A 14244-nucleotide genomic window follows, 5' to 3' on the forward strand; every position below is an offset into this window, starting at 1 on the left:
AGGCCTTCAAAACTTTAATTTAAATAACTAATAATCATGATGCAGCTAAGAATCCTGTAGCTCAATTGACATTTTCTAGTGTTTTTAACGGAGAAAAACAAGAAATTTTTTGTTATATGGGATTTATGTTGGTTCTATTTAGTTTAACTAGCATAATCTCATCCATTGAAGGAAAAATTTTGGTGGGTCCAATAGGAAAATATTGACACTTTTCCTTTTGTTGATATATGGGATTTATGTTGGTTCCAATAATGAGTTTAACTAGTAAAATCTAATGTTCTTAAATCTTATCATATCTAATAAATAAGACATGGAATTTACCAGCAAATATTTTATTGCATTATGATCGTAGCGAAAATTTGAACTAAAAATGTAAATGTTAGGGCAAAATAAATATTTAAGAGATTTCATGAAAAATGAATCCTTTTGTAAATCATGTTAACCATAAATGTTGTTTCACTCTGGTAAGTCACATATGTTGTACGGATGTACTGATGTACACTAACATATACACATAGTGACTGTTGACTATACTCTAAAGAGTATTTACAAATTCCATATATGAATGATTCAGTAGCCGCAAAGAACTAAATTTTGGCCTGCAAATCCTTGGTGATCGATGACAAGAAGAAATTGAAGAGCAGCACTTGGTAGCAATGGAATTCAGCAAAGCTTTCTCTAAATCTTTAGCTGCACCTCTTTGGATGAGCAAGATTAAGTAATTCATGAAGACTGAATCACATGGCAATGTGATTGGCCCATCACTTGATATTCCAAACTCTTCTTCAGACCTCTTGAAGAGCTCCCTAAAGATGTTGTTGTTTAGATATGACAAGGGCATCATGAAACGCTTATCATCGGTGGTGTAGATAACAAAATGGCCTTTATTAGCCACTGCTGATGATGTATTGCAGCTTTCCAATTTCACATAATCATTCGTACTCCGAAGTGGAATTCTTTTCCTCCCTATCGAAGCGTGCTTCTCCCACTTTCTTGCAATCTTAAGGAGGTTCTTGGGGCTGATCATGCTTACAATGTATATTATAGATGAATAACTCTTACAATGTATATTAGAGAGGAATAATTTTAAACAGGAAGAAAGAAAGTAGTTCTGTGTGCCAATTGAAAGGCAATGGAAATGGTTTGCTTATATATATTCACAAGGTATGAAACACTCCATTTAATGTTGCTTTCTTTATGTAAGGATTTCCAATACAAAAGCATGTGGTTAGTTATGTTTAATAATAGGTGCATGCATGGTTGTGTACTGGTGTGTAAATCATCTATGTTTGGCAACCAACGATTCATAGAGCCAACAATTAATGAATACTATCTCACGCTAGTTATAAGCTGTCTTCTGGTTTAAGGACACAGCAATTCCTACCAGTTTTGGTTACAAGTCATAAATCACCAAGTACGCCTGGACCACAAGGATAAAAACAAACATGAACTCAGAAATGGATCTACTTTCACTTCTTGAATCAGATAAAATAGTTAAGATCATGTGGTTGTCTCCTAAGATAGATTTTGCAAGATTTGACATTTTTTTAATGGTAAAACTTAGGTACTGTACCTTCAGTTTTTTTTTTTTTTTTTTTTTTTTTTTTTTTTTAATATAATCATATGGTTGCATTGTCCATGAAAAAGATAACATATTTTTGATTCACAGTCAATACAACCACATGATTGAATTCAATTGACGAATTTAAGTCATAACATCTAAGAAATTATATCTAAACTTTGCTCTTATTTTTATTCCTTTTAGCGTACTACATATTAGGAGGATATAGTATGTGTGTACAACTACCTTCTTCAGTCAAAAAAAAAAAGTATGTGTACAATATATTGTCATTTAGGGCCTAATCTGCATCTGTCTCTGTTGTTGAATGAGGGTAATATAATTTAGAGGAAAAAACAATGTTGAGTTTTAGATGCCTACTTTAAGCGTTTAGTTTATGAGGGAATATCCGATGCTGATACTTGTGGACATAATTTGAAATTATCAGTCAACTATTCTTCAATTAGTTTCAAATTATTTCAACAGATACTTAGAAAAATCAAGATCCAAAAACAAAATTCAAAAACATAAAAATAGTAATCTATAATTCCTCCTAGAAAGGATATTGTACAAAATAGTAATCTCAGGGATAATTTGACAACAAATTCAGCCAACTAATCTTTTTTAGGGCTTGAAAACAGAAATCCTCTGCAAATATAATTGCTACTAGCTAGTTCCTTAAATATCCCATAGAAAGATTACTAACTAGGTTTGCCAGTAGCCAGCTTGAAAAAATTCCTGCTCTGGAGGCCTATTAACCTTTTTTTCCATCATTGTAAGTCTTGAAGTTGAAAGTGTACATATATAGTTGATAATAAGAGTATATTATTGAATCATAACAAAAATGTACATAGAATGCTTATATATATTGGCATAGTCTAAGACTAGTAGCACAAGTAAAACATAAAGTACAGACCCAACTGGGCTTGAGCTTAAGGGGAACATAATATAATGATTAAAATTGAATTTTTTTAATAGTAAAAAAATATTTTCTGGAATACATAGTAGCAATTTTATATAGATATAGTATCAGCTTACTTGATTTATTGGTCTTGAGCACATCAATAGGTTAAATTCATTGAAAACAAAAATTTTCATACAAAAGTGATATCATGTGTCAGACTATATTATATGAAAGCTATGTGAAATGTGTACAAAACATTGTCAATACCTTTATTATCAATTCTTCAAAAGCCACGAATAAGTGTACGTGTGTTGGTGGCTCGGTGACTCGGTCCCTACTAGACCAAGAGAAACTGATGCTTAGCAGTGACATGCCATGGAAGTGGTTGTAGATCTTGAGGTACTCAAGTCTTGCATCCATGACAGTCCCTCGATATCAGAGGAGTGCTATTGATTTTGATTTTTGAAAGACTTATTAAAACCTGGTCGATCTCAGCATCATGTAGCCTTAAGAGTTAGCGGACACTGTCTTCTTTTATATGACACCAGGTGATATTTTTTTAAAGAAATAAAAATTACTAATGATTAAGATTTATCAATATCAAGCTCCTTTAAATATTTTTTTTTTAAAAAGACTCGATTTCAAAAAAGTCGAGTTTCACCTAGCATTTTTATTAGGTAAGTCACATAAGCTTCTACTATCTTACTAGTATTTAGTCAGAACTCGATTTTACTAAGATCAAGTTACAAATAGGGCTACTGCCCTAAATACCTAAAAGGAAGGGCTTTTTGGCTAAATATTTCAAGCAAGAGGGCAATAGCCGATTTTCCCATACTATTAGCACCAATTTTGGAAGATGACTCTCTGTCCTGTTTTTGGCGATATAGCATCAATTTTAAAAATTACAAGTCGGCCAAAAACTGATTTCCAAAATCCAATCTGTTTATTGGGAGAAGAATCTTACTCACAAAATTCTCTCTTTTTTTTACCCAAATTTCATTATTACATATGAGTATTTATTTTTTAAAAAAAATCATATTAAGCAGATGTTGCTAAATATCACAACTTTTTATTTTTTTTTCAAAAAAATTGTTGTAGTTTTAGTTTTACAACACCTTAAATTGTGCAAATGATCAATCAAAATTAGTAGCTTCTCTATAGATGTAATCTATATATATATATATATATATATATATATATATATATATTAATAGGTAAAGCTGAGAGAAAATCCAATTAAATTTTAAATTGGATTCCAATTGTTAACTAATTTTGCGCCACGTGTCATATTTAAGTTTTTTTAATTTTTATTCTAAGTGAGTTAATGGGGTGCAAAAGACGAAAGGTTTAATATAAGTAAATCATCAAAAACTCAATAAACCAAAAAAGAAAAAAGGAAAGAGTAAACTCATGTGTATATCCAAAAGAAATTAAAAGAAAAGAAATAAAATAAAAGAGAGAGATTATAATTTGAATCCATATATGTGTGTAATTGTAATTTTTTTTATTGTACCATGCATATGCACAAATTATACACTAGTCTTATATAAAAATTTTCGTTAGCCAAAAGTGCTCCATGAATGGGCAAAACTTCATCTATTTGGTCTAAGAATACAACAATTTCCTGAAGATATATTGCTTCTTTAAAACATTGACATAGGGAGACTAGGATCATATTAACATCAAAACTGTGAGATTCGAATACAACTACAACTCTGAAAGAATAAAGTTACAAAAGCCAAGTCTCTGTATTCAGTAACCACAAACAAGAAACTGTTTGCTTGTATGTTCTTGATGTAATGAGGAGGCTAATGAGCAATGACTTGTAGCAATGGAATTTACCAAAGCTTTCTCTAAATCTTTAACTGCACCTCTTTGGATGAGTAAGACTACGTAATTCATGAAGACTGCATCACATGGTAATGTGATAGGCCCCTTACTTGATAGCCCAAACTCTTCTTCAGACATCTTGAAGAGCTCTTGAAAGATGGTGGTGTAGAGATAAGCTAAGGGCATGACAAAACGCCTTTGATCACTTGTGTAGACAACAAAATGGCCTTTCTCAGCCACAGTAGATGTGCTGCAATTGATTGCGTTCACTTCTCCACTTCTTAGATAAGAAACTCTTTTCTTCTCTATGTAAGCTATTTCATGCCACTTCCTTGCCATTCTAATGAGCTTCTTGGGACTAATCATGTTATTTTTCTCTATAAAAAATTAATGGTCTTAAGTTAGAAGAGGAAAGGAGATGTGAGTCTTAGAATTCTAAAATGGTATCGGCGTACTGCTTGTGTTGAGTTGAGAATGGAGGAGGATTACATATATATTGATTAGGTTGTGAGACAATCCATGTTATGTAGCTTTTCTTGTGTCGTGCTAGCCGACGCAAAAGCATGTGATTCTATTGCATTGGTATAAATGTTCACTTGGTGGTATCGGTGATTCGGTATCTATGTTTGCCAACCAAAGTATTATGGAAGAAACAATTTTGGATATTTCTCGTTCTTAGTCTTTTGGTTTAAGGACAAAAGATATTATCAGATTGCTCATTGCTACCTGCTGCAGGTCTCATGGAGTCTTTATGAGGCAAATGAATAAGGATAAACTAGTCAAACTCACAACAAGTATCATGCTACAACTGAGGTTTTTATGGATACTAATCAAACCCCATATGATATTTGTGGAAATTATCAACAATTTTGAATCCAACCTGGACAAACTTAAGACCTAACACAAGTACTAGTTGTAATGGTGTATACTTTACTTCGAATTCCAAAACTAACTGTGCTACAGTCTACAGATACTAGTAAAAACCCATGAGACGATTCTTAGAGTGATTCTGGAAACTATCGACAATTTTGGCCCCAGCCAGCTCTGCTTTTAGTCTTGCAAGATGGTAGAGTGACTAAATATATGACAGCCATCATAAGTTGTAATAGAACATCTAAAGATTTTTAGTGAATACAGGAAAGTACGATTGTGATACTCTTGTATTTTGGCATATGACAAGAAGACAAGGTAACTACCTATATAAATTAATCAAAGTATGGCTATAGAACATAGAAGTTGCCAATTTAGAGTCAGTCTTAAGTGGTGTACAAGAAAACAATATAAAAAATTGTAATTACAAAAAAGAATAAAGATCCTTTTAAATTTTAATGGTGAACTTAAAAAATGGGACCTATTTGCCCAGTCCATACCTTCCCAAATTACCAGCTTTTATCCATACCTGCTCTCTGGAAAACAATCAATTGAATGTTAGATAAACAGGTATAATACTTGGGAGTATTATTTTTTGAGAAGATGGACAAATCATATGCTTATGAAATGATTGTTATTTGCTCTGTATTGATGACCTATTTAAAGTTGGACCCATATCAATTGAATGTGGAGGGCTTAAATGCTGCAGCAACGGCATATTTGTTGGCCAAATTTGTGTTTGCCATATGTATTTTAGACGCAATCAAATGAAGCATTATCATATTGTAAATTAAAAGGCCTTTTGGGATTTGATTATATTGTACCAGAAAAACATAAACTAGTAAGTACTAACATGTACGTACTCCATATTCTTTCATTTTTAACACTGAAACCAGCTTTCTCGGGTCATCAAAGATCTATTCCTCCTACACTTCGAGTGGTAAGTTTTGGATATTGTGCTTATTTCAACTTGCCTCTTCATAACGTGAGTCTTTAGAAGGATTTTTGGCTAGCGGCGCAATACAACACGCGACAAACATTGTCATAAAAGTGTTGGACCAAGAAACACTTTGCTTTCTGATGAAGAACCGAAAAAATAAAAAAGGGTGAATATTTCTCAATCATGCAACCACATCCCGGATTCTGATGAAATTATAATCAGCCAACCGATGGAAGCTCTATACAACTTATCAAAAACCCATTGTATATGATAATATTAATGATACATGAATCACAATTCCACGTCTGAGGCAAAAAAAAACAGGCCATGGTGTATACAAAAGAAGCCAGGCCATGAGACACTACTTTGACAGAGTGCTAAAATGGCACATTGCTGATTGATAACTAAACCATCCTCATCAACTTTCTTTCAAACCGGTAGAATTGATCCTCTTAACTACTCTTTAGTAACCCACCTTCGACCTCTGACCAGATACCCACCATAGCTTTGATCGCTGCTGCTCTCTCCCCCACTTTCTGCACTGGTATTTCCTGATTTCCGACGGTGGTGCTTCCTTCCCCTCGAGACTCCACTATCACTAATGCTCCCAATTAATAAGGGGTCATCTATCCCACGAATCATCCTCCGTGTAGGTGATGACGTGGCTACGCAACTGTCATCTTTTGTTCTTCTTCTATCCTTATCATTCTTCTTAATGTTTTGAGAGATCTTATGTAACTTCTCACCAAACCTTGTGAACCCCTTCTCCATAGGCTCCACTGCTTGGGTTACTGTGAACCTCACATCTTTCACAATCTGTGTAAGAGGCACACAACAGATTAAGGCATTCAGCACTGAAAATACGCAGGAAAAATAAAATAAGAATATATACATAAAATTAATTCAGCACATGCACATGCAAGATTTAACTTAGACTACAGGTGAAGAGGATATAGGGAACCAAATAGAATATATATATATATGATCTATCTTCCTCAATGTTCTTCTGTTTCTACTTTCTACCAAACATGAATGTAGGCAATTACTAACTCTTGCTTTTCTATTTTGATGCAGAGTCTAACTGTGCAATAGGATAGCCCTCGTCCTATCTATGAGACCCCCAAACCTGGGTGAAGGCAGGTTCCGATCCTTAAGCTCTGGTACGACTCCAATTGGCTTTCAATATAGCTTTTCAGGGGAAAGAAAAACGATTTTTTCCTCAAAAAAAAAAACAACTTCCTTGTCATTTCAAAATCACAGGATCTGATCCTAGGTCTGTGGTACAACACCAATTAGCTTTCAATATGGCCTTCCAGGGGAAAGAAAAACAATTGTTTCCTCAAAACAATACAACTTCCATATCTTTTCAAAATCATTCACTATCATTACCATCATAAGCACTGCCTCTCACTAAATTCACCGCAACCACTATACTGATGAATGCAAAACTTCCATCTTCTTATAACATGGCTGCCTTAACAACTGATGCCTTCATAAATGGAGCCAGCTAATAAATACTTAATATCCAATTAGTTACAATTGTTTAAGGCAAAATACATGTTAACCCTGCAAGAATTTCAAATACTCAAACTATTTTTTAATCAATAATGATTGCCACCAGATGTGCAGGAAAACTCTGATTATGATACTAGCAACATACAAGAATACTTACATGTTCCCCACCACCAATAACAAGATCCCGAACACTTTCTCTGATAGTCATTCCACTCCTGACATCAATGTCAGGCTGGGGAAGGCGTAACTTTATGGGCCGCTCACTGTCTCTAACCTCATCAGGATCCAAAGGACAGTCAGCAGAATAGTCTCCAAGAACTGAAATACTTCCAGGGAAGCGGTCCCCCATTAGCTCATAAGGTTTTGCAGGAAACACATAGAGGTGAACAACGGAAGCAATGGCCATCTGCGCTGGATGAATATATAGACCTGTTAAACTTTAATATGTATAAGAATTACAGTAATCATTAAGAAACTTTTTGAAGGAAATATGAGCAGAACAATAGTTAAATAAGCTTTGTTTATAGGATTGCAATGAAACCCTCACCACACACATTGCATTCCAAATTCACAAAATCACACATAATGGACAGCACAATACATTTCAATAATTAGCTTCTAATAAATAGAAAGTAGAATGTTGCATAAGAGACAGTACAACAAGCCAAAATATTCACATATATCCTCCATGTAGTGAAACAATCAGTCAATCCATCTGGACCTATATTTAAGAAATCTCATCCTTGGTTTCAAGTAATATATAAATTCAAAAACTTTTTGCTTGATTGAAATCAGCAAAATTCAAATGATCTAAATATAGTGCACACTTGCTGAAGTCACAACATTTGGTTGTTTCTGTCGCATACATGGATCATTGTTCCAAGTATAATATTATAGCAACTCTCACTGCAAAAGTTATATCATCCCAGCAAGACCAAGTAAATATAACATTCTCAGTAAAATGGATATATCCCATGAACTAGCAATTAATGGAAAGATATACTGAAGTAATAAATGTGCCAGAAGGCATAATAATTAAAACAAGAACAATTAGCTCTATTCCAGTGTTGATTAATTAGAGTGAGTAACAAGACCAAGGGTCATAATTGAGGGAGTGAGGTTTCCATTACTAAGAACCAGGAGTCACAACTATCTTTGATGAACATTATTCAGTTATGGGGAAATATATAAATAGATATGCTGTTTTAGTGGCTAACTCACTTGCCAAATAAATGTAAGAAGCTAGTGGAAAATTAACATCTACCTCTATACAAATGACGAAATCTTGAACGCTTGACTTTAACTGTAAACCTTGAGCTATAGAACTTTTGAACAAACCAAGGGAATAGAGAAGAGCAATTGCCACACCTTGCCACCAAGTCAAGAACACAATTGATTTAAATGTCAGAAATTTAGCCAATGGTTGTATGTGTGCCAATTCATCCTTTGTTACAGTATAAAATTGAACAAGACAATACAAAGCCCACGACTGACTGAAATTTAGAACCACTGCCATGTAAGGATACCTACAACAACAAATAGAGGCCAGGACCATTAGATGTAACTTGAGATTCCCTGTCTACAAGTTAAAATTTCTGATTCAATTGTAAGAACAACAAATACTACAAAAGATTAACAAGAAAGAAAAATTCAAATAGATAAAGAAAAACTTCAAGATCTCACAACACCATTTACGTCTTGCTTTAACAAACAAACAGAATCCCCTCAAGTCACAACTGAAGTCAAACTATAGCAATTTTAGCAGCATAAGAAGTTGAGGACACCGAAAGTACTCCACCTCATGCAACTTTCACTGATTAAATGGCCGATGTCATATCATTTTCATTGATGTATAAGTCAGTCTAAATGAAAAATCACACTTGGCTATCACCTCTCGGCAATCAAACTTGACAACCTGGTTACTTTTTCAATTCTATATCCACCATAAAATTTGGTATGATGAGCTATATTTATCAAACGTTTATCATTGCACCGAAGCAAGTCAAGCAATTGAATTCAATCATCTAATTACAAACCATTAAAAATTTTTTTTTTTTTGCAAACTAACTCTGACCTGTCAAACTACATTTAAAAAGCTAAAATCATTGGAAACCAGAATTCATAGATGACAAAATTATGAGAACCCGCTAATTGATTATTCAAAATCAGTAATCGCCATTGTTTCAAAATTGAATGGTTACATACTCAGCCCCAGCCAACACACCCCAAAAAATTATGCTAATTTTGTGAGATGCCATAAAAAGGTTTAAAGAAAAATTGAGATTTTATTAGGATTATTCAACACGTTGGATTGAGGACAATGGAAGATTCTAAAGATACAACATATATAAACATAGAGGAATAAATCCACAGGGAATGACTTCTGAGGACGCATATATTTCAGTACAACTACTAAATTGAAATGCAAGAAGATAAATGTGATCTCTTTCAAAACTAAGTTTATAAATTCAAATATTTTTAAAAAAGAAAAGAAAAAGAGAAGAAGTAGAAGCTAGGTTTGTGTGCAAGCGTGTGTGTGTGTAAAGTGATGGGTGCATAATTAGTAAGAAACGAGATACCAATTAAAAAAATAAAAAGTAAAAAGCAATTAATCACATGCATAATGAGCAAATAATAAATGAGCATTTAATATACAAGGCAATATATATATGAGAGGAAGAAGAAGAAGCAATGCTACTACAAGGTGAGGAAACCAGTATAATCACCAAAATTGATTCAAGATTATCTTACCCGCATCCCCATTTGAATTCTCCATCACAATAAATACCATAGGCTTCAAGGACTACAGCTAAAATAGCAGATAGAGTCTTTATTAACATCTGCCAAGGAAAAAATAATTTGATTTTGTTTATTACAAATAAAAGGAACTCAAGAACTATCAGAGAGAAAAATTTCTGATTGACAGCATAACATACATATTGAACAATTCCAATTTTGATAACTTGGTAAAACCATTTGCCTAGTGTCCATGGCTTCAAGAAATAGTTCATTGGAAAAGGATGCTTTACGGTTCCTTTTTCATATCCGTGTTCTAATAGTGGAGTTTTAGAGCTTGCACGTCCTTCTCTTTCCATAAACTCAATAGTCCTCTCTTCCCCACCTTAAAAGGAGAAAAAAGAAAGAGATGAGCAATAGGGAAACAACAACTAATACAACAACAATCAGAAAAATAAAAAAGAATACCAAGAAAGAATAAAAACACCAAATGGTGGTGCTAAGGATCTAGAATTTAGAATTGCATAAACCTCTACAAAAGAATGACCCCAAAAGTCTGATATAAATTCTTTTTCATTCATAAAAGTTCTTGAAAAAGACATACCCAAGCACGCAACAAGGTATCTTCCAAAGCAATACATGGCAAAGGACTCATAGCAATCGCGTAGTATCCCACAGTCAACGCTAAGTGATGGGTACACCAATGATACAAACTATTATGAAAAACCCAAGTTAGAGAAGGTGAAAACAAATAAAAATAGAACAAGGCAAAAGCACATCAAATAATGTTTTTAAACAGCAGTAAACTATATTTCATAAAATATTAAAAATAAATCCCTATAAAATAAAGTTTTTCCTAATATCAACAATGAATAATTTAGAATTAAATATATAAGTGAAATGAACTCAAACAACTAGATAAACCTCCAAATTGGAACTTTGACAACCAATTGCACAGATTTATCTAAAAATGTTGTCTATCATCTCAAGATCAACTCCGCTAATAATTCCAGTTATAGGAACATACCTTCAAAATCACTCACTCAATTCTAGTTTTTTTTTCTTTTTTCTTTTTTTTTGGGGGGGGGGGGGGGGAGAAGTATCCTGAAATTCATCAATAAGATACCATATGGCTTTTTGTAGACAAACTCACCGATTCTACCGCATAGCAAGGAACCATTAGGATAACACCAATCAAAAATTTTTGTTCCTGGTATTGAGGCAAACCAAATTAAGACAAAAAATCAACTAAGCAAAAAATAAAAACAGTAGGCATATACAATATAATAAGAAAGTGAAACACTGATAGAGAATAACCTCAGGATTCTTGTATGCAGAAAGGTGCTCGAATAGAAGGTATATTGAAAGTGCCAGAGTAACAAGTACAAGGGAGCCAGAAAATAGACTTGCCCATAATGGAGCCGTGTAGGTCAATGAGGTTACAAGACCGTGAAATTTTTTTATCTTCATCAGCTATGTTAGCTTCTAACTGGCCAATGTTCTCAAAGATCGCCAGCATAATGTACTACTATGTCCCAAGAGAATGCATGAGGTGACAAATCAACCGAGCCTCAACAAATATGGACCTGTCAACCCATTTGATGAATGATAAGCATATTCCAATATCCAAAGACCATTGTCCAATATATTTTCCTACATTCATCCATTGCTACCCTAATCTACCTTTCAGTTGTTAAACCTATGTTTATAAGATGATGCCTGAACAAAAAAACCATTATACGTCCATTATAGTACGGTTTCTGCTTCTCTGCTATTTAAAATGAGACAATTTGGTTATTAGCTAGAGTTAAAAGCCTAACAGTAGTCATAAAAGCAAACTGCTTTGCAATTCAGTCCCAACACACTGCAGACTGCACTATGCAGAGTGCAAAAGGCTAACTGTTTTGAGAAGATATTTTTCTATTCACTTGTCAATCTAAAAATTAAATAGGTATGTCTTTTAAGACATGTAATAGGATTTTATTTAGAAAATACTTGACTGCAATTCTATGGCATCCTTTTATTTTATGTTTTCTAGTGTTGTTACTTGTGAAACCTTGAATTTAATTTACATTAGGTGGCTAGTTGTTAAGATTAAATTTTAGTTAGTAATTTAAACATGCCTATATTTTCAACTTACATATTTATTTTATGATTCACCTAAATTATTTTTTTATTTGACCCTACGGTTCAAGCGGTGACCCATAGCTTGAACCAGTGACCCAGTAACCCAACTCCTACATCGGGTTTAATGTGTTCAGGTTTAATAAATATGCCCCGAGCCCTAAAGTGTGATACCACAGATTATTTGGACTTATATATTGATCTGGACTATGAATGCATGGCGAGTGAGAGTTAAGCCCCACGTCAAGCATGTAATAAGTCAAAATGAGTTATATAAATGATGGTCAAAACTTAGGTATAGTTTTTTGATAGGTAAGAATATTTTATTAAAGAAAGACTACTTCATGAGGGTGTTATCCCCTTCCTTTTTTTAATTTTTGATAATTTGATTATTACAACAAGTGGGTAGGAGGATTCGAACCCTTTTCATTACTTATCAAAATAAAAATAAAAATCGAACCCCGATTGAATTTAATTGCATTTCTACTGTGTTAGTGAATGCAACCCCATTATTGAACTTAATCAGTAACCTAAAGTACAAAATCTAAGTAATGTATCTTAAGTTTTTCCCAGAAATGATTACAAGTACTGACTACTCCTTTAGTGCTAAAAAAAAAAAATTCAAGATTTAGAAACAAATAATATACCAATGAAACTTGCACAAAATATATTCATAGATATTTCTTTTTTCAATTCAGCCATGCCAATAATTCCACAAAGAAAAATACAAAAAATAAATCTGCAAAATTTCCACAGTAGATCAGATAGAGCTCGAAAAATAGGAACATAAAAAAACAAAACAGAACAAATCCAAATCCAAATTTTTCGTAAAAATCTAAGAAATTGTAAATTCATTGCATTTTCCTGCACTTTCCCGAGAACCAAACAGATAAATTCACGCAAAAAAAAAAAAAAAAAGACACAGAAATCGATCACCACAATTATACAAATAGAATTGGATATAAATAAAAATACTCACAGAGATTGAGCTTGCCCGAGTTTGATTTGATAGAAGAAGATGACGAAGAAGCTAAAGACGAAGGTTTTTCGTTCCCCAATTAAAGTAAAAACCCTAGAAAGAAAATGTGAGAGATATTGGGAATTGGGGAAATTGGCACGGACTAAGCACGTGACTCTTTATCGATCCGATCGGGTTCTGTGAATTAAACTAATCAACTGCCGACGTCATCAATGGTAAATATTGGAAAGAGACAAGAAAGGGATTAGGATTTAAGGATAGAGTATGAAAGAATATTCAATTTTTTAATTTTCTTTTTTTAGGACTTTCATTCATTTGCCCAAGCAATTCTTTCTTCTTTTTTTTCTTTTTTTTTATCCTTCTAGAAATTAGTTTTTTTTTTTTTTTTTTGATAAAACAATAGAAACTAGTTTTCAATCCTTCTAATATTTAGAGGAAAATGGGAGGGTATAGAATGAATTTTTTACAAATTTTAAATCATTATTTTTATTAAAAGAGTAAAGAGACATTATAGGAATGTTACAGGAAAAAATCATTTTCATATTCCACTCAATTAAATTTCAAATAAGATTGTCAAGAGTTTTGTAATCTATCAGTATAATTGGGTTCAAATCCCTTATCTTGTGGTGTAGTAATCATTGAATTATTTAAAATATATATTATTTTTGTACGGATCAGCATCTGTTAATAAAATGGGTCAATTTGTTGTTGAGATGTGTCAAAGGCACATTAAAACAATAAATAAATAAAAGATAAAACTAAAGCCTTGCTTACATTGACCAACTTTG

General features: G+C 33.0%; 3 protein-coding genes across 4 annotated transcripts; all 3 read right to left on the reverse strand.

Annotated features, from left to right (window-relative positions):
• Positions 1-427: 427 nt before the first annotated feature.
• LOC126706177 (auxin-responsive protein SAUR68-like) lies at positions 428-1110 on the reverse strand. The gene has a single exon (XM_050405490.1). It carries the CDS (start codon positions 1025-1027, stop codon positions 536-538), a length of 492 nt encoding a protein of 163 aa, XP_050261447.1. The 5' UTR covers positions 1028-1110; the 3' UTR covers positions 428-535.
• A 2972-nt stretch (positions 1111-4082) lies between these two features.
• Positions 4083-4796, reverse strand: LOC126706362 (auxin-responsive protein SAUR61-like). The gene has a single exon (XM_050405781.1). It carries the CDS (start codon positions 4656-4658, stop codon positions 4215-4217), a length of 444 nt encoding a protein of 147 aa, XP_050261738.1. The 5' UTR covers positions 4659-4796; the 3' UTR covers positions 4083-4214.
• A 1513-nt stretch (positions 4797-6309) lies between these two features.
• LOC126705583 (protein LAZ1) lies at positions 6310-13618 on the reverse strand. 2 transcript variants are annotated; one of them, XM_050404657.1, is made up of 9 exons: positions 13457-13618; positions 11671-11939; positions 11507-11563; positions 10958-11066; positions 10554-10738; positions 10369-10457; positions 8882-9143; positions 7775-8023; positions 6310-6918 (listed from the first exon to the last, which is right to left on the reverse strand). In XM_050404657.1, exons 2-9 carry the CDS (start codon positions 11821-11823, stop codon positions 6559-6561), a joined length of 1464 nt encoding a protein of 487 aa, XP_050260614.1. In that variant the 5' UTR covers positions 11824-11939; positions 13457-13618; the 3' UTR covers positions 6310-6558. The 2 variants fall into 2 exon arrangements, with proteins under 2 accessions (XP_050260614.1, XP_050260615.1); XM_050404658.1 differs by lacking the exon at positions 6310-6918 and having other exon boundaries at positions 7781-8028.
• Between the last annotated feature and the right edge of the window lie 626 nt (positions 13619-14244).

Source organism: Quercus robur, chromosome 11, assembly GCF_932294415.1.
Source record: "Quercus robur chromosome 11, dhQueRobu3.1, whole genome shotgun sequence".
Lineage (NCBI taxonomy): Eukaryota > Viridiplantae > Streptophyta > Magnoliopsida > Fagales > Fagaceae > Quercus > Quercus robur.